The 27069-nt window shown below is 37.2% G+C and overlaps 1 protein-coding gene and 1 pseudogene across 2 annotated transcripts in view; both read right to left on the bottom strand.

The window, feature by feature from the left end:
- The window catches only part of EPS15 (epidermal growth factor receptor pathway substrate 15), an 87716-nt gene extending 65019 nt beyond the window's left edge, over positions 1-22697 (bottom strand). The window contains exons 1-4 of one of the 2 annotated variants that reach the window (XM_042997137.1): positions 22307-22693; positions 21127-21272; positions 19160-19316; positions 14815-14900 (exon numbers count right to left, since the gene is read on the bottom strand). In XM_042997137.1, the coding sequence (XP_042853071.1) occupies positions 14815-14900; positions 19160-19316; positions 21127-21272; positions 22307-22447 (530 nt within the window). In that variant the 5' untranslated portion in view covers positions 22448-22693. Of the gene's footprint in view, positions 1-14814; positions 14901-19159; positions 19317-21126; positions 21273-22306 lie in introns of both variants that reach the window. The other variant, XM_042997138.1, reaches the window with a different exon arrangement.
- Positions 11144-14808, bottom strand: LOC102960225 (annotated as a pseudogene).
- Positions 22698-27069: the final 4372 nt, after the last annotated feature.

Below are 27069 nucleotides of genomic sequence, written 5' to 3' on the forward strand. Positions count from 1 at the left end.
ATTCCACACAAGGTCAGTATCAATTCTGCCCCTTGTTTCTGACAGTAGCTAGTAACAAAAATAGAAAACATCACACAGTATCATAGACCAGCAATATACCCACTAACGTGTGTGTTTGTATTCAATCCATTCTGCTTCTCTGTTAACTCCTATTACTGACAGTGTCTGCTCAGAGATCAAGTGTGCAGGCAGGAAAACAGGGCTGCAAGAAAGCAGTGAGCTGACAAAATGTAGCCAAGACAGAAGAAAAAGAGAGCAAAAAACAAAAAAAAAGAAGCTCACTTGGTGCAAAATGGAAAACAGATTAGAAAGGACTGTCAGCTCTAACCAGCAAATATAGTCTATGTTTGGGTAAAATGGAAGAAGTTTAGAAGGTACAAATTTTTCTTCATAATTTTGGGTGTGGGAATGAGGATAGCAGTGGTGATATCTCCAAACATATCATGAAGATCATTTCAAACTATATAATAAATACGGAATCTTAAGGCATTAATTCTCATAGTACTGAGATCAGTAAAATTTTTTAATCCACTTTTATCTAGTAAAATTCTGGCCTCATGGTAACTTCTTTATTATCAAAATCAAGTAGTATAACATACATTACTAAACAGAAAATTCAAAAAAAAAATAAAATCAGTTATACTACCTTCTATAAAACCATCACAGTTGAAAATCTATCCTATAAATTAGACTAAAGATCAAATAATTTTCTTATTAACTTAGATTATAATTTCAGGGATGCCAAATTGCTATTCTGTGGTATTCCACAGACTCAACTTCTATAGCTATCCTTCCCATTTCAGGCAAGTAAAAATACCTAAATATATTCAGGTGCACAAAGGTGCTTAGGTACTTGGTCATATATTTTACATTCTCCTTTCTTTCAAGTAACATCACCTGTTTTTCTACAGGTGATGAATGCACAACTATACAAAGCATTCTGTTTAACAGTAGTAATTCAATAACCTAATTCTTTTCAAGATTCAGTGCCACAATAAAAAAATATTTATATGCAGTTTCCTAAGGAGCCCACCAATATATGTGGATAAGACAGATGTAAGATATATTTCAAAAATAGGTGTGTGAGCATTTTTCCCAAAGCACTACTCATCTTGGATGACAGGAAAAGCTATAGCCTTCAGCTTAGTAACTTCCAGAAGGGAAAAGAAGTGATTCTACATACCTTCTATCTTAGATCATCTCTTTGACCCAATTCACTCCCAAGATCCTGGCACATCCTAAAGAATCCACAAATACCAAAGCCAATATCTCCCTGGTTTCTAAAAGCTGCCGGTTCTGATTTGATGGAAACTAGTATGTGAACCAGCAAGAAAAACAAAGCCCAAGATAAGCTTTCAGAAGCCTGGATAACTGTATAAACCTACATAAAGTAGTCAAAACCTATTCCCAAGAACAAGCAAATTCGGGGAACCTGAGTCCATGCAATTCACTTTCATTTTCCCAGGCTCTGTTTAATGGCAAGAAGGGAGTGAGCCATCTGTCTTAATTTTGATATAATACCAATACTGTCAGAGAAACAGGATTAAGTCACCTTCAAAGCCCTTCCCAGAAACAGTTTTATGTCTTTTTTCTGAACATAAATACCCATTCTCTTCCAACCAGAAAGCAATAAAGAACAGAAACTAGTTGGAAACCAAAAATCAGTTAGTTAGAACTCATGAAGGTAACTTTTTCAATCCTGAAACTTACTTATAAAAATCTTTTTGTGGGGCGCCTGGGTGGCTCAGTTGGTTGAGCGTCTGACTCTTGATTTCAGCTCAGATCATGATCCCAGGGTCGTGGGACTGAACTGTGTGTCAGGCTTGGTGTAGAATGTGGAACCTGCTCAGTATTCTTTCCAACTCTCTCTCTGCCCCTCTCCCTGACTTGCACAATGGGATAATGAAATGAAATGAAATGAAATGAAATGAAATGAAATGAAATGAAATAAAATAAGAAAATAAAATAAAATATTTTGGGGCACATTCTGGGCTCTTATTAAGTAGCTTAACTGCCAATAAATCTATCAAGAAAACACAGAAAAGCAAGCTATTCTCATTACTCTTGTTACTATTCTCATTACTACACTATTATTCAGTAAGGCATTTAAGGTCTTATGGAGGACAAGAAAATAGGACTAAAAACCAGAGACTAAGATTCTAACCTGGCTCTGCAATGAAACTGCTTTTGTTTTTTGTTTTTGTTTTTCTTTTTTTTTTTTTGACTCTGATTATCACATAACCTTTCAGAGCCTCAGCCTTAATTTTCATTATGCAGATGCTAATATCTCTACCATCTTAAGATTTGCAAGGTAAATTGTACAAGATATCATGTAATTAGGAAAAAAGCAGGCTTTGAGCCTATGCTGTGCTCACTTTTTTACTGATAACATTAACATTACTTAGAATTTTAAATAACATTGGCGGAGTAATTTTTAAATTTCTTAAAAGGAATTATGGGTTGCAAAAGATTTTAGAAAACACTGATCTAGGGGCGCCTGGGTGGCTCAGTCGGTTAAGCGGCCAACTTCGGCTCAGGTCATGATCTCGCGGTCCGTGAGTTCGAGCCCCGCGTCGGGCTCTGTGCTGACCGCTCAGAGCCTGGAGCCTGTTTCCGATTCTGTGTCTCCCTCTCTCTGACCCTCCCCCGTTCATGCTTTGTCTCTCTCTGTCTCAAAAATAAAAACGTTAAAAAAAAAAAAAAGAAAAGAAAAGACTGATCTAATGTATAGAATATGTAATGTAATCACAGAAATTTCTGCCCCCTAAATCTTGCCTAATATTCAAATAACTATCTCTACTTTTAGAAACTCATTATATGGTTTTCAAAGCAAAAGATTTGGCATTAAATAGTCCAGAATTCAAATACTGGCTCTATCACATGGCAGCGTACTTAAATCACTGTAGTAACAACTATTTGTTCTGGCTGACCTTCCCTTCTCCTAGGACCCAGCAATCTTTCTTTTAGGAGACTGTTCCTCTCTTTCTCCCTCAACTATCACCTTTCTGCCCATACAGTTCAAGTAGACAAGGCCACCTCTTTACAGATTCAACCTCTCTGAGCAATGATTGGCCAGGGATTGTGGCCAGGGATTGGCTCCTGACCAAAGCTTAACCAGTCACAGTACACCAGCTCACCATCACAGGGATTATTCAAGAACAGGCCCATGACCAAAGACAAGGCAGTCAGGATCTTTATTTAGGATGCCTTCATTTGGAACTAATAGAAAACTATGGTAGGGGTGCCAGGGTGGCTCAGTTGGTTAAGTGTTGGACTCCTGATTTCAGCTCAGGTCATACTCATGGTTTGGGAGTTTGAGCCCTGAGCATTGGGCTCTGTACTGACAGCATGGAGCCTGCTTGGGATTCTCTCTCTTTCCCTCTATCTCTGCCCTCCCCCACCCCCCACATATGCTCTTTTTCAAAATAAACTTTAAAAATAAATAAATAAAATAAAAATTCATTAGAAAATTATTATTGCCACTACTGTATCTACGAGTACTACCTTTACAACAACAATAACTACTGCTATACTACTACTACTACATTACTAATTATGAAAACTACCATTTATTAAGCCTTTACTACATGATAGATGTTATGTGATAAGCACTTTACATGGATTATCTCATTCATTCTTAGGAAAAAGTATTCCTGTGAAATGATGAAGGTGGGCAAATGTGAGTCCAGGAGCTGGGGACATCTGTTGTCCCTGCCTAATGAGTAATAAAGTTTTTACATAAAAAAGCTGAGGTGAAAGGCAGGTAGAGATTTCCCGGTAGGGTTCAGGCTCTGGGTCCTTTTACCCCTTGTGATGGTTAATTTTATGCATTAACTTGGCTAGGCCATGGTACCCAGGTATTTGGTTAAATACCAGTCTGGCAGTTACTATAGAGATTTTTTTTTTTTAGGTGAAATTAACATTTAAGAAGGTAGACTTTGAGTAAATTACTCACCACAGTATGGGTGGGCCTCACCCAATCAGTTTAAGTCCTTAAAAGAAAAAAAACTGAGGTTCCCCAAAGGAAGAGAGAATTCTATCTCCAAACTGTTTTTGGGCTTGGGCTGCAACATTAACTCTTCCCAGAGTCTCTAACCTACCGGATTGTCCTGTCAGATTTGCCAGCTTCCACAACTGTGTAAGCCAATTCCTCAAAATAAATTGAATATCGTATCTACCTTATATAACGCATGTAGGAGTTGTTGCAAGGAGTGAAAAAGAATATACATAACAAAACTCCCTATGCAACTTTAAGACCTATCTACTGATTCAACAAACACTGAACCCTACTTACTACATACTGTCACCGTGCTAAACTTTAATGATACAAAAAACAATGAGATAGGTACTTGCCATTAGCAGTGTATGTGAGGGATTTGGCAGAAAAATATAAAAAGAAAGTCACAATGCAGTGTACTCGGTGCTAGAACAGGCAAGCACAAGGTGTTGTGGGAACACAGAAGGTAGGCACATGACTGTCCTTGGAGAGGGTCAGAAATGGCTTGCTTAATCAATCAGTGAAGGCAGATCATTAACTGCAAAATAAGCTGTGCAGATACTAAGTGCTATGTATATCAACAGAAATTACTCCAGCCTGGGAATGCTTTGTGAAGGAGGTGAGACTTCAGCTAAGCTTTGAAGGAAACAATGAGTATTAGATAGAAAAATGGTATTTCAAAAGGAAAGAGAGCTTATGCGAGAAAACACATGGGATATCAGCAAAATGGCAGACTAAGAGCAAAGAAGACTAAGAAGAAATCTTCCTAAATTTGATAAAATACACCAATCTACAATCCAAGAAGTTCAACAAACTCCAAGCAGGAAAACCCAGAAACCCACACTGAGATACATTATAATAAAACTGCTTAAAGACAGAATCTTGAAAGCAGTAAGAAAGACCTGTCACATACAAAGGATCCTCAATAAGATTATCAGTAGATTTCTCAGCAGAAACCTTGAAGGCCAAAAGGCCATGGAACGACATACACAAATGCTAAAAGAAAAACAAAGAAACAAACTGTTAACTAAAAACACTATCTGGTAAAACTGGCCTTCCAAAATGAAAGCAAAGTTCAGATATTTCCAGGTAAACAATGGCTGAGGACTTCCTCACCATTGGTACAAGGAATGCTAAAGTGAGTACTTCAGGTTGAAAGGAAAGGATGCTACTAAACGTAACTGGAAGCCATATGAAAATACAAAAATCTCCAGTGAAGGTAAATACATGGACCAGAACAAAACCCATTATTACTTTAATTTTGGTTTGCAACTCCCCTTTATATTTTCTACAGAATTTAAAAGACAATGTGTAAAAAATAATAAATCTGAGAGCATATAATGTATAAAGATGTGATTTATGACATCAATAACATAAAATGGAGAGAATAGAGCTTATAGGAATAGAATTTTATATGTCATTAAAGTTAAGTTGCCATCAAGTCCAATTAAGTCATTCAGTTTGGGATGATGAAAAAGTTCTGCAGATGAATAGTGGTGATAGTTGTACAAGAACATGAATGCACCTAATGCCACCGTATTATATGCTTAAAAATGGCTAAAATGGGTGTGAGACCTGCAATGATTGGTCTCTGCACTGATAGCGCTGAGCCTGCTTGGGATTCTCTCTTTCCCCTCTCTCTCCAGACCTCCTTCTCTCCTGCTCATGCTTGCTCTCTCTCTCTCTCTCTCTCTCAAAATAAATAAATAAACTTAAAAAAAATGGCTAAAATAGTAAACTTTGTGCCATGTATATTTTATCACAATAAAAAATAAAGAAAAAAAAAAGAAAGCGCAGAGGTGAGAAAATTCTAGATAGTAGACTAACTTATCTAGGATGAAGGGTTCAGGGTGGTAAATAAATAAACCTGGAATGGAAGATCAAGGTAAGATTATAAAAGAACTTCAGTACTACGTAAGACAGACTTTTAATATAGAGGCAAGGGGAGTCCTTAAAGGTTTCTGAGCTGAGCTTTTTTGAACTCCAAATGGCATTTACCACATAGCTCTTCCTTCTCTGCTGGCCTCTGTTCTGAAGAAGAGGAGAGGAAATAGAGACTCTTATTGCTCAGAAAACTGATGACAATTGCTAGAAAGGTAATAGAACACTCTGACGCTGCTTATCTTGAGAACTGCCAGAAATCTTGAGTTAGAGTAGAGTAACAATTATAGACAGTTGAGGAGAAAGTCTTGACTTCTAATTCAAACCAGTCTGAAAGTCAGACAGCATTTCACTCCAAGAACTCACAGTGAGTTGATAAAAACTTGAGTTAAAGTTTTGGAGTAAAGACATTAATTTGTACCTTAAGTATTTAATTTCTCTACAAGTTGCCTTAAACATACAATCTCTATATGACTATATATTACTTCATTCATTCAACAGTTATTGAATATCTACTACATGCTAAACAAGGATTAAAGTTAGGCCCCTACCTATAGCTTGCTGGGGAAACAAACATAACCATTAATTATAAAACTGTAAGACAAATGCTATAGGTATTATGGGAATAACTAAATTAATTCTGAGAGGCTGTTTTAATGAGTTTTACTTTTGAAAAATAAATTAGAGAAGATATTCACAAAGATAAATTACTGAAAAGAAAGCCTAGCTAGAACCAGGAAAAACACAAACTTTGGAGTGTGGCTCACATGACCACTGCCTCGTCAGTGGCAGAATCCAACATGTGATGGTTCAATTTTTTTTTTAAAGGAGAAATAAAAGCTTATTTTGCAAACCCCAAATAATTAATTTATTCTACTTATCTGACAAGACAAAAGGAGACGGAAACAGTAAAAGAAAAAAATGTAAAACAAGGGCTTAGTTTTCCTAATTATAAAATAAGGAGGGGCGCCTGGGTGGCTCAGTCAGTTAAGCATCTGACTTTGGCTCAGGTCATGATCTCACAGTCTGTGAGATCAAGCCCCGTGTTGGGCTGTGTGCTGACGGCTTGGAGCCTGGAGCCTGCTTCAGATTCTGTGTCTCCTCTTTCTCTGCTCCTCCCCACCTCATGCTCTCTCTCTCTGTCTCAAAAATAAATAAACATTAAAAAATGTTTAATAAGCAAAATATTGAAGTTGATAAGGACTAATTTATATTACATCTAGAAAGACTTCAGCACAACGCCAGCACACAATAAGTGCTTAATAAATGTCAGCTGCCTTTATTTATTTATTATTATTACCATTATATGATTTACTAGTATAAAGGTACATTTACTGGCTTTTTGAAAGTTTCAATCAAGCATCCAGAGTATGCCAGTTAGAACTTAAATAGATGGGTAGAGACTCATTTCTAAATCCTTCAGGAACTGAAACTTCTTAGTAGATACTTTTGTTTCCCAAAGACAGACTGTTAACACATCTTAAAAATTATTGCTCTCTTGAGGCACCTGGGTGGCTCAGTTAGTTAAGCGTCCAACTCTTGATTTCAGCTCAGGTCATGATCTCGGTAGTTCATGAGATCAAGCCCTGCATTGTGCTCTGCGTTGACAGTGCAGAGCCTGCTTGGGATTCTCTCTGTCCCTCTCTCTCTGTCCCTCCCCTGTTCACATGCATACACTCTCTCTCTTTCTCTCTCAAAATTAATAAGCTTTCTCTAAAATGTTTATTTATCTTGAAAGAGAGAGAAAAGAGTGGGAACAGAGAAGGGACAGAGAGAGAAGACACAGAATCCAAAGGAGGCTTCAGGCTCTGAGCTGTCAGCATGGAGCTTGACACGGGGCTCAAACCCACAAACCATGAGATCATGACCTGAACCAAAGTCAGATGCTTAACAGATGGAGCCACCCAGCGCCCCTCAAAATAAATAAACTAAAAAAAAATTACTGCTTTCTTAAACCAGGGAAGAACCCCTTAATAAGCTACCAGTGCCACAAAATAACACAAGCAAATGTAATTTCTACAGACTACAACTGATTGAGACCAGATCCAAAAGAAATACAATGAAAGTCACATATGTAATTTTAAATGCTCTATATTTTAAGAAGTAAAAAGAAACAAGTAAAATTTATTATAATACATTTTACTTAAGCCAGTATAGCCAAAATATTTACATTCCTTTTTGAAATCCAGTACATTTCACACTAATAGCACATCTTAATTTGGATTAGCTATATTTCAAGTGCTCAGTAGCCACATGTGGCTGTATTAGATAGACAGTACAGACTCAAACTTTATCAGGGAGGGTTTCAAATAAGGGAAGTCTCCCTAAATAAAGGTTTTAAATACTGAGCCATGCACTTTGTGTGAAAATTAATTAGACTGACTCCTTATTACCAAACAAAAGCACACTATAACCTAAAGCTTCAGTCATTCTATCAGTAACACCATTGCTGAGGTAATCACAATTGAGATCAAGGAGTACCACAAATCTTTACAGGGTCAGAAACAGGCCAGGTTGGATCATATAAGCAAAAGAGCTCCAGATACAATAGTATAAGCAATGCTCTCTTCAGAGCTAATGGTTCCTAATGGTATTTGAACTTAACTAAACCAAAAGCATAATTTTTTAAAAAAAAATTCAAACTGGGGACACCTGGGTGGCTCAGTTGGTTAACTGTCTGACTTTGGCTCAGGTCATGATCTCACGGTTGGGGAGTTCAAGCCCTGCATCGGGCTCTGTGCTGAAAGCTCAGAGCCTGGAGCCTGCTTTGGATTTTGTGTCTCCCTCTCTCTGCCCCTCCCCCACTCACACTGTCTGGCTCTCAAAAATAAATATTTAAGTAAATAAATAATTCAAACTGTATGCTAACACTGCCTTAAATAGGTTTTTTTAATATTTTATTTATTCTTGAGACAGAAACAGAGCATGAGTGGGGGAGGGACAGAGAGACAGGGAGACACAGAATCCAAAACAGGCTCCAGGCTCTGAGCTGTCAGCAGAGAACCCAATGCGGGGCTCAAACCCACGAGCCGCAAAATCATGACCTGAGCCGAAGTCGGACGCCCAACTGACCGAGCCACCCAGGTGCCCCTGCCTTAAATAGATTTTTAAAAAATCAATTCTTTAATATGACTGAGTTAGAGATCTATATATTTAGGAACATGGATTCTGGCTACCTGACTACAAAGTTCCAGTCTCTCTTCAACCAGGGAATGAGAATGTTCATTCAGCTACTCCAACCAATGTTTGCTGAGCACCTATTCAGTAAATGTTGTGCTTTAAGTGCTGAGCTGGGAATTGGGGATGATGATGATGATGATGACAACTATGAACATGTACTGAGAATTTATCACATTTCAAGAAAGATATTAAGCATTTTACATGGTATTGGTCACATTTCCATTTCACAGATGAAGAAACTGAGGCACAGACAACTAAGTTACTCGGCTAAGTCATGTCACATGTCAAACTACACAATCTAGTTAGAAAGCCATGCTCTGAAGTAATATACTATGTTGCCTCATTAGAAATAAGAGACAGTCTCTGCTATCACACATAGTTCACAATCTACTGGAGAAAGAAATATAATTCAGTATTATAAGTGTTCTGAGAAAAGGAAATTGAATGCTCTCCAAGCTGAGGTAGATATCAAGGAAACCTTCCTAGAAAAGAAGACTCATGTATTCTTCATCTGAAAAATCAGGATAAAACTACTTACCCGCTAGTGATATTGCAAGAACTGAATTAGAGAAATTACATAAAGCAAGCATAACACAATACATAATGACTATCATCGTAATTACCTATCTTGCTTACTGGTCCAAAACCAGGATAACAAACTGGCCTGACAGGATGTAGCTTTTATTTCCTGATGTTCTTGCTAAAAGGACAGAGACAGGAAGGAAGTAGAAGCTGACAGAAGGCAAATAAATATTAACTCCTGCCTCAGCACAATTCACCACCGCCACGCTATCTTAGTGACTGAAGCAAGTTTTGATTTTTCACTGTCAAGAACTTCTCTATTTGAGACACTTTACTTTCAGAGCAAGGGTTCTTAAAAATGGATTCATGGATAGTTTTCAAGTGTCTGGGAACTCCTGAAATAAATGCAAAATGGTATACATGGATACACATGTTCTTTGGCGGGCAGGGGATAGAATCTAAAAACCTTCATCGGACTCTCAAAGGAAATCCCTGACACAAAAACAGGTTGTCAAAATATGAAACAACAGCCCAATAACCTAATGCCCCTGTGAGGATTAAAGATCCTTTTATCTGTAAAATCCTCTTCTACAGTCTTCAAAATAAGCTATTATTCATATCTTTTGCCCTTTCATCCTTTAATATATGGCTCCTAGTCTGTCATAAACTTGGCAGGAATTAAGTCTGGGAAATATTCTAATATTTATAACATACTTTGATTTATTCATTCAACCTGCTAACCTATAATGAGATTTTGTTGTATCAGATACTGTGCGCCTTAACTTCTAGACCTATCCAAGTAAATAGGACATAGCCCCTGCCCTGAAGGAGTTCAAATTAAGGAGGGGGAACAAAAGGACCACAATAAAATATGGTGAGTATTATTACAAAGGAATAAAGTTTCTAGAAGTAGAAAGGGAAACAAAGCAATCAGCAATCAAGATTTTAGTGGTTTGACAAAGCAGATGATATTTAAGCTGGGTCTTGAAGCATAAGTTAAAGTTTACAAGGTAAAAGCTGTGCTCAGGCAAAGGGGAACAACTGGATGAGAGGCACAGAAGAATAAAAATGTGTGGCATGTTGACATGAGAGGTCCACCCACCACATGACTGGAGAAGAGGAATGAAACCAAAATATAGAGCACTATGCTCAACATTGAAAGTACACGAGCAAACACATAGTGTCTGCTCTCAAGGAGGTTGATGGTGTCAAAGAAAAGGATTCTACTTTACTCTGGGAGGTGGCTAAGACAAAAGAATGGTCAGGATACCAAAGGAAAACATGAAAAAGGAGCTTTTTAATTTTTTATTAACGTTTATTCACCTTTGAGAGACAGAGAGAGACAGAGCACGAGCGGGGAAGGGGCAGAGAGAGGGAGACACAGAATCCGAAGCAGGCTCCAGGCTCTGAGCTGTCAGCACAGAGCCGGAGGCGGGGCTCGAACTCACAAACTGCGAGACCATGACCTGAGCCGAAGTTTGACACTCAACTGAGCCACCCAGGCGCCCCAGGAGCTTTTTATTTTTTAAAGTTTATTTATTTGGCGGGGGGGTGGGGCAGAGAGAGAGGGAGACAGAGGATCCGAAGTGGGCTCTCTGCTGACAGTCAGATGTTTAACCAAATGAGCCACCGAGGTGCACCTGAAATAAGAGCTTTTAAACCATATTCAGAAAAGTGAGCTGAATCCAGCTGGGGATAAGAAGTCACTCAGAGATCTGAGTTGTATTTTGTACATCAGTTGGAGGTGCAAAGGAAGGAAGGAGAGACTCAAAGCACAGAATCAATTAAGAGGTTACAATAGTAATCCAGAGAAGAGATTAAGGGTTAGGAAAACTAAGACAGAAGCAATAGTACAGCCAGGACAGATTTCAACAATACTGAAAATTATTTTCTCATCTGTTATATAAGCTAAGCATTAGGGATAGAACAGTGAACAAGCAAATAGTCTTTATGTTTAAAAGTACAAAGTCTAGGGTGCCTGGGTGGCTCAGGTGTTAAGCATCTGACTTTGGCTCAAGTCATGATCTCACTGTTCATGAGTTCAAGTCCCACATCGGGTGAGCTGAAGCCCTGGTTCAGGTGAGCTTGTGCCCCACTTCTCTCTCTTTGCCCCTCACTCACTTGCGCCCTCTCTCTCTCTCTCTCTCTCAAAAAAGAGTACATAGGCTATTGAGAGATCCAAATAAAACAGACAATTATAATAAAGTATGGTAAATGCTATGACTACTATAAATATTAAAACTATGTAAGATTTGGTAAGTATGAGGGTTGGAAGGTAAACAAGTCAGAGAAGGCCCCCTCTTCCAGAAGAAGTGATGTCTAAGATGGGATTTGAAAGATCAGGAGGAGGTGACCAGGCAAAGGAGACAGAAAGGTAGGAGTGATTTCAGGAAACATTTCAAAGACAGAAGAAAAAAGAGGAAGAAAAATCTCAGATTTCTAGCCTGAGTGACTAGATAAATGGTGATGTCACTGAGAAAGGCAAATAAACAAGACAAGGATAGTGGTCAGGGGAAGATTAGGAAGTCATGTGCTACTGGACATTCTCTAGTAGGCAAATGAAAATATAGGTCTTGGGCTCAGGTGGGAGATACAGATACTTGAAAAGATTATGGTATTACAACTATTTCTTTTTACGTTAATGGTCTTTTTATTGGAAAAAAAAAAGACTAACATTTACAACTTGGAACAGACACGAAGTTTAATTACTTGAACAGCTGTTGATGCTTGTGCTGAAGTCTGCAGTTACAGCCTACTCTGCTGACTCCAAGTCATGGTTCAGAAGGTTTTAAAAACAGTTCAAAGATGCTCCCTCAGTAAAGGTTTCTTTTTAAAAATTTGTGTGAACGGTGACACCTCTAGTACAATGTGGATAACACTAAATCAATATGCATAGCATGCCATCAGGATGTGTATCATCGTCACCATGGGTCAGGGCACATGGAAGTACAAGAGGACCATCCTGCTAAGTGAAGCTACAACTAAACAGTTTATCCTTCACCCATTTTTCTGCACAGCATGCTGACATAAACCAATTTTAACTGTTAGTTTTGAATAAACCAGTTATGACAATTTATACTCACAAACTGAACTTGAATCCATCTGAACAGGTTTTTAAATTTGTTTTTTCATTTTTCATTTTCAATACAAATGCCTGACTGTGCTCCACTGTCAAGTCGTACGCATGAAAAACTGGCCAGCCCAAGCAACACATTAATCATTAGCAGTGGAACTGCAAGGAGTCCACTAAGTGCTTCCTTATCATTAATGTAGTACAAGTATTTATATTATAAAACTACTGTGTAGCTTGATCTTTAGGGGACAGGACCACCAGGCAATACATGAAGATTCTGTGTGTGTGGACATGAGGTACTTTTGAAGGTTTTGTTATATAGAAAACAGAAGGAGTAAATAAGCTTGTTTTTTTGTTTTTTGTTTTCCCAAGAGGTAAGTAAAAGATTCTATTTCATTCTTCTGGGGAAGGGTGGGGAGAAGGAATTGAAAGTAGGTCTTCATCTTGCGGTCATTATCTGTACGAATTTTTCATAGTTTACTTGTCCATCTCCAACAATATCTGCTTCTCTGATCATCTCATCCACTTCTTCATCCGTTAGTTTTTCTCCCAAGTTTGTAACAACATGACACAGTTCTGCCACATGGATATAACCAATGCTATCCTTGTCAAAGACTTGTAATGCCTCACCAGTTTCTTCTTCACTGTCTGTATCTTTCATTTCTCTAGCCATCATAGTAAAAAATGGTGCCATTACCGTCAGCCTCCACCTTTTTGATCATGTTCTGCAATGTGGCTTCTGTTGGGTTCTGGCCCAGTGACCTTCTGACAGTTCCAAGTTCCTCTGTTGTGATGGTGCCAATCACCATCTTTGTCAAACAGGGAGAAAGCTTCCTTGGACTCAGCAATCTGTTCTTCAGTCCGTTGATCAGCCATGATATAAACGAAGGGAGGAAGAACAGAGGGAGCAAGGGTGGCAGCACCAGCACAGGGGCTGGAAGGGTTGGTGGGGACGCCTCTGCTTCTGCTTCTGCTGCTGCTGCTTAGGCTCAGTGCACAGTTAGCACTATGTCGCTGCCTCCACAGACTCCAAGTAATGGCACTGTGCCCGCGAGGCTCCAAGCACCACTGCCCTGACATTACAACTATTGCTTTTCCTTCTTGAAGTTAAAAATATCATGCTAATTTAATCTGATTGACACAATTAAATACCTATATAGAAAATGTTGAAGGAATTATATTAAAAAAATTTTTTTAATGACAAAAGACATCCTGCCTCAAGCTCTCAATGTCTTATATTTTCAACTAGAAACAACTTTGTGAACCAGACATGGAAATGTCTCATTTTCTGACTAATAACAAAGAACATTCTTTACCCAACTAACTCTTTGGGTTATATACAGCTTTTCTTATCTACTTTGATTTTCAATGCTCAAAACAAAATATTATTCTAAGGAACATACAGTCTTTTCATTATCCTTTTCTGTATTTTCCAAATGTTTACAAGTATGCATTATAACTATCATTGAGAGGGGAAAAATAAATTTGTAAAGCACCATATTCATTATATACTCATTACAATTCCATATTATGTATTGTTTATTTGCAGGTTTGGGCCCTGCACTAAAATTAAATATCTTCATCTAAAAACCAACAAATAAGAAGGGGCTAATCTTTTGTCAAATAGCAATTTAGTAAAAGCCATAAACAAAATTTGTTTAAATTTTTTCCTGTTTTATAGTTATACTCATCACATCCTGATATATTAATAAACAATTTAAAGGCTGAAGAGCAGTACTATGGCACAGAAAAAAATGTTACAATAACAAAAACCAAGATTTATAATGCACTATCTTGCAGAGTGGTGATATAGTGACCTAATACAACCATTTACAAAAGTGAGTTTTAGCAACCATAATTTTAGTATGGGTTGATGAGTTTCATTATGACATTACTGGAGTTGACAGATGATGGAAGTTTGCCTACACTGCAGATCTTACCTAAAATAAAAGCCTAGGAAAAATATGTTCACAAATGCCAAATCATGTATAAGTGTTTTACACATTTATACAATGTGACTACAACCTAAAACCCAACAAATTTGACAGATTCCCAATTCAAGAACGATTAAATAAAGTAGCATTTACCAAGATACAAATTAGAAACAGAAAAGTGTGTGTGTATATGTTTATACAGTCAACTTGAATTTTACTTTACATACCTCTGTAGGTCAACTATTTCATTGTTAAGGGTATCTAGCTCCTTAATAGCAGAGAAATCTGCAACAGGACTTGATCCTATGATGTTCTAAAAACAAAAAGTTCACAATTATAATGTTATTACTATGAAATTATATATGGTGAAGCATTAAAAATTTTTAAAAGCACTACATGGATGCAGACTACTCCATATTTTACAGTACTAATACTTTTATTTACGAAAATCATATCTAGTGCAATTTTATACACACACACACACACACACACACACACACGCAGTTATATATTGAGACATTTTCCCTTAAATTCTCTAAAAGCTGTTGCTCTACAATAGGTGCCAACACTTCAGATCCCAAAGTCTTTGTCACTTGATCCTAGTGCCTGTTTAAAACATTGAAGTAAAGCAGGTATCAGATTTATAAACTACTTCCTCCACTGCAGAATACATTTCTTGGGGAGATGTAGGGTGGCTTTATTTGTACTTGTGTCATCTGGCCCAAAGTAAGTAAACAAATTTTGGTGAATCTCAGAACCATAATGGTAGTTGATTATATTCAATTCAACATTTACTTTTGTTAAACAATTTTAGTGCCTACCCTATTTAAAGTAAAACCAATTGCTCAGCATGTTCCATAATAAATATTAATATCACCATATATGAAACGATCTTCATATATGACATCCTTTACATATGGTTTTCTTTCAGTAATGAAAGTGTCAAACTTGGTCTCTGAAAGGCACCTGTATTTAGAAAATCTAGCTGGGTTTATTCTGGGATCTGCCATCCTACTAGCTGCATGATTTTACTGTAAAATAGGGAAATAATCTCTTCCCTGCCCACTTTAAAAATTAAATGAAATAAATATTGTATGTAAAATCACTCCAAAACTTTATGACATTTTATAAATGTAAGGTACTATTATAATTAATTTCCTCCAACAGAATATGCTCTTAAGATGGATGACCTCCCAATGAGTTGTTTCCACCCTGGCTCAATCCTCCTTTGTGAACCATTTCTGATGCCTTTTATAGCTGCTTGAAGTCAGGGCAAGAAGGTAACTGCTTCTTCAGACACCTGACCTATCCCCAGTGCTACAATCAGACTGACAAATAACAAAATAATCACCATTAAAAATTGTTAAAATTGAGGCCTGAACATGTAAAACTAAAGTATACTAAGGACCTTATTAGCAGAACATAAAACTTAGTATTATGAACTTAATGTATGTCACCAACTTGGACAACAGAAAAAGAAACCTAAAAGTTCATAATATCCCATCTCCTCACATTCATATGACGATTTACAATTTACCAAGCACTTTCAAATCCATTAATCAATTTTCAAAACTAACCTGAAAACTGGGTTGTAGCAGTTATTATTATTACTAACTCAATTTTAGAGCTAGGGAACCAGATTAAATGACTTGCTTAAAGTTGAACCCAGCTAAAAAGGACCCATTGATTAGGAGACCTCTGGTTAAATTCAAGTCTATTTCACACAATGCCCCTTGGCACTTGCATATCAAGATCATTTAAGGTAAATGAAACCATTACCCTAAAAGCCAACGTGATAAACAGGTATGTCAATAAAATGTGGCAAATAATTCCTTCCAATTTTTCAGCACACTGCATTATTAGTCCTCAGATGTTTTGTTTTGTCTATCACTACCAAAATTCAATACCAAAATTCATCTATTAGGATTCAATTAATGCTAGTCTCAATTTCATATTAACCATAGTAAGTAAATGCACCTCTTACTGTTTTACTGTGTTTCACTAATATACAGACCCTTATCATCCTAAATTAAATCAGAAATTTTAAAGTGGATTTCTGAACATGACAAGTATTCACTAGGATTTTAAATCTGTCTAAATTTGACTTATGAGCTAGGTTACCTGGCCAGACAGTTTGACAGTTGAGTAAAATGAAAAATTAGCACATGATCTCACTTTTACCACCAAAAGCAACTTACATCACCTAAATGCTACTGAGAAATCTGCTATGAAAGGTGCAAGTATACCAAGAAACTCATGACTTCCACACCTCTTCTGTCACTCTAACTCAAAAAATGTGATTCACAGCTGACAGTCTTTCACTATCAAAAATATCATCAAATAAGAAGGAGACAAATAAATTTAACCTCAAACAAGTTAGAAGGGGATACCACAGATGACTCTAGAAGGAAGATTAGTGTACTGTAGTTGGTATAGCTTGTGTCACTCCTCAATTATTAACAAAGAAATTAAACTCCCATTCTAAAGTAATAAAATGGCATGCAACAAGGAACATGGAAAAACTTTAGCTAATAGCATCTGAAGTATAAGAAGGGCATATGGAGAAAAATGTAGCCTGTTCCCTTCTTTCAAAATATTTTCTCTCACCCTATTTTGTGCATTACACAAAAATTCCACTTTGGTGATTTTAAGTGGATTAAAGAGCCTAAGGAAGGCAAGCTAAAATGCATACAAGGACCAAGTGACAGACATGTGACAAAATCATGCTGTTTAATTATTTTCTCTGCATCAACTTTGCCGCTTAAAAAGCCTCTAATTTCAAAATTGTAAACCAAAAACTGTAATGCTAAAAAAGGCATAAAGTAAAGCTCTAACCTTGAGAGAGTAGAGTTAAGAAACTGACAGTACAAGAAAGGCGAAAAGCAGAGTGCTGCAGAATGGAAAAAATAGTCCAAACTAGAAAAAACACAGAAAGCAATATTCAAAAAAAGATTAGTCAAAGCTGCAAAAAAAATGCAGTTCTAAAAAATTTAGATTATAAAGAGAAAAGAGATTATTCAAGAGACAAAACAAATGCAAATTTTTAATATATAAGGTTAAAAATTGTGATTAATAGATAATAGTGATAAAATCCCATTTTAATGTGTAATACTGATATCTAATATAAATAGACAAAGTCATCTATGTTCTAGTGAATGGACTTCAGACAAATCTATTAAAAACTCTGCACAGCAGATGCAACCTGTAGTGTCTACTAATGTTATAGACTTAACTGAACAAACATAATTTCAGAGAGTTTTGTCATTATCTGTAATTTGTATTGCTGAGAGACTTAGTGGGTATAAGATAAAGGTGGCAAGGGGAAAAAAGTCTGCATAGGTGAAAAAAGGGAAGAAACAACTGAAATACAGGTATTGTAGAGAGCACACATATAAATTTGTAACCTTTATCTTTCTGGGTGGCATCACTTTTAGCTTTCTCCACAACTTGGGGAATCCATGTCCTACATCACAAAAAATCTCAAAACCTTCACAAAATGTGCCCCCACACACACCAAACTCACAAAATAGATAATCAAATGTTTATTTTATTAGAAAATAAGAACAAAACTCTTAGAAGTAACTTCTGTACCTGGTGGCTATAAATTTCCATTTAGTTGACTTTGGGGAAAAATCCAATTTTGACTTTTACTAGGTTAAAATGGGATTTTTTAAAACCTATGTGACAAAACTAATGCAAACTAAAATATTCTCCTGACATTTCCAAGACAGCTCTCCTTACATCACACATTTGACAACTCTTACTATATCTAACTCTGAGGAATCACCACAGCAATAATTGCTTTATAGGTCACAAGAGATTTAAAGATACAAAGCATGTATTCTTAAAGGCAAACAGCCATTAGACAGTGTGAGTCCTTTTAAAGCTCTATTAAGGGCAAGACACTGTAAATATACTATGCTAGGAAGGATTTCTAGAGGAAAAGAGAAAAATCAAGGCACAGCAAGGGTAATATAAAACAATGTAGTTTTGAAAATTCCCACTGCTGGCCAGAAACCTGGCTGAAACCTGCTGGTCACTGTTTAGATGTGAGATTTTGGCCATATCCTCAGGAAATGAAGATCATCTATGTGGCAAAAACCACACAGATTTCTTCTCAACATGATGTTTTTCTTGTTTATATATAAAATTGACACCAAGAAATAATAATCTTCCAGATTTTGTTTTCAAATTCCTATTTTCTGTAAGAGTGAATCATCAAATGAAACACAATAATTCCTATAGATTTCATTTAAATTTTATACCTTATTCATAAAAATTAATTCACAAATCCAAGAGGGGTAAAAAAGACCACATTTTTCCACTTTTTAGGTTGGAAAATATGGTTGCCATATATGTAATGAATGTTGGGGTAAATGAGCTGCAGCCCAAGGATGTCATACAAGGCATTTGAACATATTTATAGACACAAACTAAACCACAAACAGTATACTGCTCTGCTCCTAGCCAGATACATTTTCTTCACTATTTCCTGCAAATCAAGTCTGTCATCTAACACAGCACTTGTTCCTTTCTGTTAATACATTCAGGTTTTCTTTTAAGTTGTCTTACCTTCTGTAAACTGGCCCTGTCTGATGGTGGAACCATCTCAGGAGTAAGAATGTGAGGAGGATCAATGCCCTTTATTAACTTTTGATTGATTAAGTGAAAAGCCAAGGCAAACTGATCCTTTGAAAGCTTCCCACAGTCCTTTGTGTCACATAATGTCCTGTACAAATAAACAAAATGAACAGAATATAAATGCTACAACTACCATTCTAAAAATCCAGGAAAAATGTAATAGGACTATGTAGCTTCTTAAAAATGATCAGTTGAATTAAAAAGAAAGTCATAATTTTTTTGTGTATGGCTTGCCCAAAACTCACTCAAATGTTAGAAGAGAGAGATCAGCTAAAAGTTTTAAGAGAAAGAGAATGTTCACCCTGGTGCTGAGCAGAGGTCTCTTATATGAGTTTGCTTTGTGCTTTCTCACCAATTTCCAGAACCATTACAGGTTAAGAGTTGTAGTGGGCCAAAGAATCCCAACATTCTAAATATTAAAAGATGTTAAAAATGAAACCGAAGTCTCAACAAATTTGGTTCATTAGTGGCAATAGAATGATTCTAAACCAAGCAAACATTTCCATGTTGGCTTGCCTCCTGCAACTCTTGGGAATAGGCGGATATAAGGATCACCAAGTCAAAGTAGAAACAACAGCTGCAAATGGAGTTCATATGTGAAGAGAAGGAAGCAATCTGGAAAGCTTTACAAAATCACTTAAAGAGAAACAGCAAATGTTTTATCCTATTTTTCTTTTTCTTTCTTCCTTTCTTTTTTCTTTTGTTAAGCTCAGCTTTCTGAAGTCCTGATCCATTTCATTCATTTAAAGGCAATGTGGCCTGATGAACAGACTGTGGGCTAAGGTGTCAAAGAAACCCTGAATTCCAGCTTCTCTACTTATTTCTTCTTGTGATCTTGGACAAATTTTTTTAACCTCTTCAAGCCTTAGTTTCTTCATCTATAAAGTAGAGAAAAGACATATCCTGCAAGGTTACAGTGAGAAGTAAGGCAAAGTACATAAAAAGTCTGGGCATAATGCCAACAAACAAGCCCATGACAGCTGCCATTTATTAAGTACACTGCCTAGCCTAGGCACTTGAAAGTGGCAGCTATTATTAGTTATACATATTTAATCTTTCCTAGTCTTGAGTTCTTGTTCCTCTTAAGGCAGATCTACTGTCCTCCTTTGTTCTTTTCTAAGTTTCTCTATGCAGCTATGTGGTTCCACACCTGATATTTGCTGCCTCTTGAAAACCTCAAGATAACCTCTGGTATAGTCAGGTGGATTGGCAGCAGGCACACTATAAATGTTCATATGCATTGTCTCATTTAGTGTGAAATTCACTAGCGACACTAAACTTCATGTTTTTAAGGACCAGGTGTGTACTTCCTATGAAAACGTATAAAAGTATACATATACCCTACAGAATTATGTGAGCACACATTGAAGACACTGTTTTTTATATTGCTTACATTTCAGATTTTTGGATTCTCCCTTAAAAATTTAAGTTTAGGGGTGCCTGGGTGGCTCAGTCAGTTAAGTTTCTGACTTCGGCTCAGGTCATGATCTCCCAGTTCATGGGTTCAAGCGCCACATCGGGCTCCGTACTGACAGCTCAGAGCCTGGAGCCTGCTTCAGATTCTGTGTCTCCCTCTCTCTCTGTCCCTCCCCCACTCACGCTCTGTATATCTCTCAAAAATAAATAATAAACATTAAAAAAAATTTAAGTTTAATTGATATAAACAGATGCTGCATTTTAACATTTTAATAATCATTAACTGACACTGTCAATCTTATAACAGGTAATCCATTCTCAAACTTTTGTCCATTATCCAAAAGAAATCTCCAGATTTAAATTTTCTCCATAAAGAATTTTGAAACAAAACTGTCCGATTTATAAATGCCTAAAAATAAGAATGCACAAAACTAGAGTTATACAAAACCATATTTTTTAAATCAACTTAAATAAAATCTTACCAAATATGGGCTAGTAAAGGAGAAGGTAAACCTGTCTTCAGGAAAATTTCACGGACTTCCAATCCAGACACAAATCCATCCATATCTTTATCAGTTTTCAAGAAGATCTCATCATATTTAGCCTTTTCTGCAGGGGCTACAACCCACTACAGGAAAACAAAACAAAACAAAACAAAACATGTATGCATACACACACACACATATACACACATACACACATATATGTAAAATTTTTGTCAGAATGAGAAAAAAATTGAGGTGTCATTCTTTCAACCCATGACAGTATCTGTAAAAATTCTAAGCAACTCTACCCCACTAACTATAACAACAGTGTACCATTTCCATCACACCCTAATCAAAATGCTGTGGTGAAAAGAAAATTACAGAAGGAAAGTATAGGTCAGCTGGGACTACATTTACAGATGCCCTTTTTACTTTTTCCTTAAAAGTAATTTACTTAAAAAGTAATTTACTTAAAAGTAATGAGTAAATTCAAGCATAGTTAACTCTTGACTTGTGAATAACCACATTAATATGGGTAACTGGGAAAGTCTATATAAACAAAATATTCAGTTAATTCTCAATCTTCATTTTTTATAATTTCATTCAGCATTCTTAAATGTAGCTGAACTGGCTGATTTGCATATTCTGTGATTATTTTCCTTTACTCAGCCTGACAAGCAGCAGGCTGGAGGAAAAAAAGGCCTTAGACAACCCAAAATTGGATAATCTGATCCCAAATAATCAAGAGTTAACTGGGGATTAAAAAAACAAAACATCTATTAACTATACCCAGGCAAGCATGCCAGATTAGCATGGAGTATCTTCTGTCTCCAACTTTAATTCCAGGTAGATCAAGGCAAAGCCAATAAAACATCCATATACCTAAGTAAGGCCAAATGCAGAAGAAGATTTATCTGTCTTCTCCAGGACATCACATTATGCAGGTTTAACCAGAGGGTGCTCTAAATCTTTGATCCCTTTGATTGCTCCTTCTATCTTCATCAAGCAATCAATTGTTAAATGCCATGCACTTAAAAAAAGTCCTTTAACACTGATAGATCTATACCTGTCTTAATGGTGCTTTGGTAGGTAAAATGCCTACAGGTGGTAAGGAGTGGTAAGGTTCCTTGGCTGATGCTGAAGAGGGGATCAACCGCACAGAGCCTGATATACTGACCGTTTTTCTCTTAGAAGGTGGCACCAAGGCAGGAGGCAAGGACATTGGCACTGGTTCTTTCTCCAATGCGCAGTATACCAAAAACATGGCCTTCAAAAGAGATGAACCAGGGTCATATATATTAAAATCATTTAACAACATACACCCACTAAATAGATTACTGTTTAATAACAAAGCATCTTCAAGCTGTCACACATTCTTTTTTTTAGAAATTAGAGTGGGAAAAAAAGGAGGAAAAGAGAGAGAGATGAAAGGAAGAAAGGAGAAAAGGAAATAAATCAAAGTCAAGCAACTGTTAGAAAGATATCCAGAGCAGCAAAAACTCAGACACATACCCTTCAACTGAAGTTCTTGCAATGTTAAAAGCATACAATCAGGGGAAAAGGTATTTGTAAAGAAAGAGCTAATCTCCTAAAATGAGTCCCTAGAAATTAACAGAAGCAAAAAAAAAAAAAAAAAAATCCAATAGGAAAATGGGCAGAAGAGCATAAACAGATATTTTACAGAAAAGTATTATGAATGGCCTATCCTTTAACATACAAAAATATGCTCCCTTTCACTCAAAAGAAAACTTCAAGTTAAAACTATATTAAAATACCATTTTCCACTTAATGGCAAAAATCCCAAGTTTCATAATGTACTTTGTTAACTAGACTGTGCAAATAGGCCCCCTCAGACATTGCTCATGGGAGCTCAAACTGTACCAAGCCTATGAAGGGCAAATTGGCAACAACTACCAAATTTATTTACTTCTCCTTTGGCTCAGCAATCCTCCATCTGGGAATCTACCTTCAGACTTACCTGCCTACATAAAAAACACTATGTGAAAAAGATTATTAAGAGTAGAATTATATGAATCAGCACCCAAGTCCTCAAAACAAAAGACTGGTTTAAAAAATTATGGTACATCTATACAATAAAATACTATGAAACAAAAACAGAAACAAAACCAACAAACAAAAAACCATGGGAAACATTCTCTATCCTAACTGGGATACCTTCACAAATACATAAAACTATCAAAACTCATCAAATTATATACTTAAATTGAATGCAATTCACTATATGTGGTCCTCAATAAAGCTGACCCAGAAAAAAAAAAAAGAATTATGTAGACTTCTCTATGTGAAAAGATATCCAAGTACAGTGTTAATGTATAAAACAGTGTATACAGTGTGTTATCTTTTGTCGTAAGGAGGTGGTAATTATTAATATGTACTTACATTTACATTTAAAAATTCTACTGGTATGAACAAGAAACTAAGAAAAGTGGTTGGTTATAGAGTAGGTATAAATGGAGAACTGAGGGCAAGGATGGAACTGACATTTTTTCCCACGGAGTATCTTATACTGCACTGATTTCTGAACCATGAGAATATATTAGCTATTAAAATTATTTTTAATTACTAAATACATAAAGATTTGCATAAAGCATTCTACATATAGAATGCCCCAGGATACTCCCTTCATTTTAAAGAATTCAAGACACCTTCAAGACTTTCAAAAGATAAAGTTTCCGTGACAATCTTCAAGCATATGAAATTAATCAAAGCAACTTGGAACCTCCAAAAAAATTCCAACAGCAACTGGAAGGAAGCTTAACTACTTATTTTGTTTCCACTGAAAATGACATTTTTCCCTGAAAAGAAATTTGCTTCCAATTCTAAGTTTTATGAGCCTTTCAAATTAGTATTGATTGAACACCTAATACAATAACACTCATCCATGATTTATGATTACTAATATTTTATATATGAGGAAACTGAAGCTCAGAAATGCTGACTTGCCTGATATTTTTAAAGAAGTCATAGTATAGGGTTCAAAGCAAGGTCTGGCTACAAAGCTCTTATTTTCCCCAGATTTGACCAGCTGCATTAGGAGAATCCATGTAATTTTACAATACCATGCTGTCCTCTACAGGGGCTAAAACTAACCTTTCACCCTTTGGGACCCAAATTGTAGAAGGTATCAGAATTACCTGGACAACGTTATAAAGCACAGATTTCTGGGCTCCATTCCCAGAATTCTACAATCATTAAGTCTGGGTTGGGCCAAATATTTTACATTTCTAAGAAGTTTCCAAAGATGCTGATGCTCTTTGTCCTGGGACCACATTTAACCATTTGACCCAAACCAAGAACTCTCCTCTCCCCATTCATTAGTCAACTTGAAGAATTCAATTTAGTTTTAGAAAAACACAAACTTTAATTCTGCAAAAGCTTGAAACTCCAGAGTGAAAACAATCTGGCTAGCACATACTTTCAACCAAATTCACGAAATGTGTAATATTATTAAATTGGCACTGAGCTAAAAGAAGTGACTAACATGCACATTAAAGGTCAGCATTCCTCTTGCTGCAGATGGGAGTCATTTCCTGGAAAAAGTAGACACTAGAAGCAAAAAAGCTATGTCAGCTATCTGCTGCCAATAGACAACACATTTTTTGAAAGTTAAAAAAAAGTATCATTAATTTGATGTTGCCTTGAAAATAGTTTCCCTCACAAAACTGAAGCCAAAAATTTGTCTACCAAATAAAACAGAAAAAGTGAACAGTATACTGCTGGGTTGCAATTTTTTTTATTATATTGTACTTTATCCTAATCAAAGACTGCCATTGAAACAAATACAGCAACTAAATCAAATGATGCACCATATTCACAAAAAGAAAGGAAGGAAGGAAGGAAGGAAGGAAGGAAGGAAGGAAGGAAGGAAGGACCTAGCAAAAACAAGCCTAAGCTTTCTCAGTGATAACAGGGAAAGAGGGGATTTAGTTTTACTGTTGCAGTCAATTACCAGTAGCTGCTCACTTTCTTTGCCTTTTTTTTCCCTCTGTGCCTTTAGGGAATATTTCTCAAATTTTAGTGGCCATCAGGATTCCTGGGAGGGTTTCTTCGACCCTACCCCAGAGATTATGACTCAGTTGGTCTGGGGTAAGGCCTGAGAATCTACAATTCTAATACGTTCTCTGGTAATGTTGATTTTGCTGATGGGAGACCATACATTGAAAACCAGTATTTTAGGAGTATCTTAAGAGTTTTATTTGCTCATTTGTCTCCTCAATCACTTGACCTGCCAAGTTTTAATTTCTTAAAATAGCATTCTGGGATGAAAATAACAGCCATTTATTATGTGTTACAAATAATACAAGTTTTCTTCATCACTGTAATTCAACAAAATATTTACTGAGAATTTCTAGCCACCAGGCACTGTGCTAAGCACTAGAAATACAAAAATAAAAAGATTTTTCACATTTACCGCCCAATAGAAGCAGCAAACATGTAACAAGTTAATTTCAGTCCAATGTGAACGTGTTAAGACAAACAAGAAAAAAAAAAACTAATAAACCCCAAAGTGCCAAAAACTCTTCACATAATGAGGACCCAACAAATGCTACTGACAAAAATTTAGACCACTTACTTGACAGAAAAAGGTAAGGCCTTGTAAGAATGTAAAAATCAATATGAAGGATCCGGAAGGAAGATGGCGGCATAGGAGGACGCTGGGCTCACCATGTCCTGCTGACCACTTAGATTCCACCCACATCTGCCTAAATAACCCAGAAAACCACCAGAAGACTAGCAGAATGGACTCTCCGGACCCAAGCGTAGACAAGAGGCCCATGGAAGAGGGTAGGAAGGGCAGAGAGGCAGTTCGTGCCACACAGACTGGCAGGAGAGAGCCGGAGAGGCGGAGGGGCAGCCAGCCCACCCGGCAAGGCAGAGCGCCCGAGTGTGGCATGCAAAAGTGGAAGGGCCGGACGGAGTGTGTTCTGACAGCCAGTGGGACTTAACATCTGGAATGTTATAAGTCAACAGCTCTGCTCTGAGAGGGTGAGGGCTAGAGAACAACGGGAGGGAAAGTTGTTGAGCCCTGAAGGACAGAGCTCAGCTTGGCAGGAAACAAAGGCGCTGGCCAGCACCATCTCCTTCGCCCATCCCCCAGATGAAATCCCAAAGGGAACCAGTTCCCCTCACGAACTTGCTTGCACCGCGCAAACACCCAATGCTGTGCTTCTGTGGATCCATCGCTCCAATGGGTCTGCCTCCCTCCCAATGCCACAGGGCCCCTCCCAAAGCAGACCACTTAAGGCAAAGCAATCTGAGTCTGCCCCTCCCGCCCCTGTGCACCTTGCGGATCCACCCCGGCTACTACGCCAGATCCCATTGAAGCAGCACCACAAGCCTGGCAGTGTGCAAGTAGCCCAGACAGGGGCCACACCACTGCACAGTGAGTCCTGCCCCTGGGAGAGGGAAAGATAAGGTACACACCAGTCTGACTGTGGCCCCAGCAGTGGGCTGGGGACAAACATCAGGTCTGACTGCGGCCCTGCACACCAACGCAAGTTACTCCAGACAGCACAGAGGAAGAGCCCTATAGTTCTGCGCCACTCTAGGGACTATCCAAAATGACGAAACGGAAGAATTCTCCTCAAAAGAAACTCCAGGTGGGGCACCTGGGTGGCTCAGTCGGTTAAACGGCCGACTTCAGCTCAGGTCATGATCTCGTGGTCCATGAGTTTGAGCCCCGCATCAGGCTCTGTGCTGACAGCTCAGAGCCTGGAGCCTGTTTCAGATTCTGTGTCTCCCTCTCTTTGACCCTCCCCCGTTCATGCTCTGTCTCTCTCTGTCTCAAAAATAAATAAAAGTTAAAAAAAAAATTAAAAAAAAAAAACTCCAGGAAGTAGCGACAGCTAACGAACTGATCACAAACAATTTAAGCAATGTAATAGAAAATGAATTTAAAATAATAGTCATAAAATTAAT

This window comes from Panthera tigris, chromosome C1, assembly GCF_018350195.1.
Source record: "Panthera tigris isolate Pti1 chromosome C1, P.tigris_Pti1_mat1.1, whole genome shotgun sequence".
Lineage (NCBI taxonomy): Eukaryota > Metazoa > Chordata > Mammalia > Carnivora > Felidae > Panthera > Panthera tigris.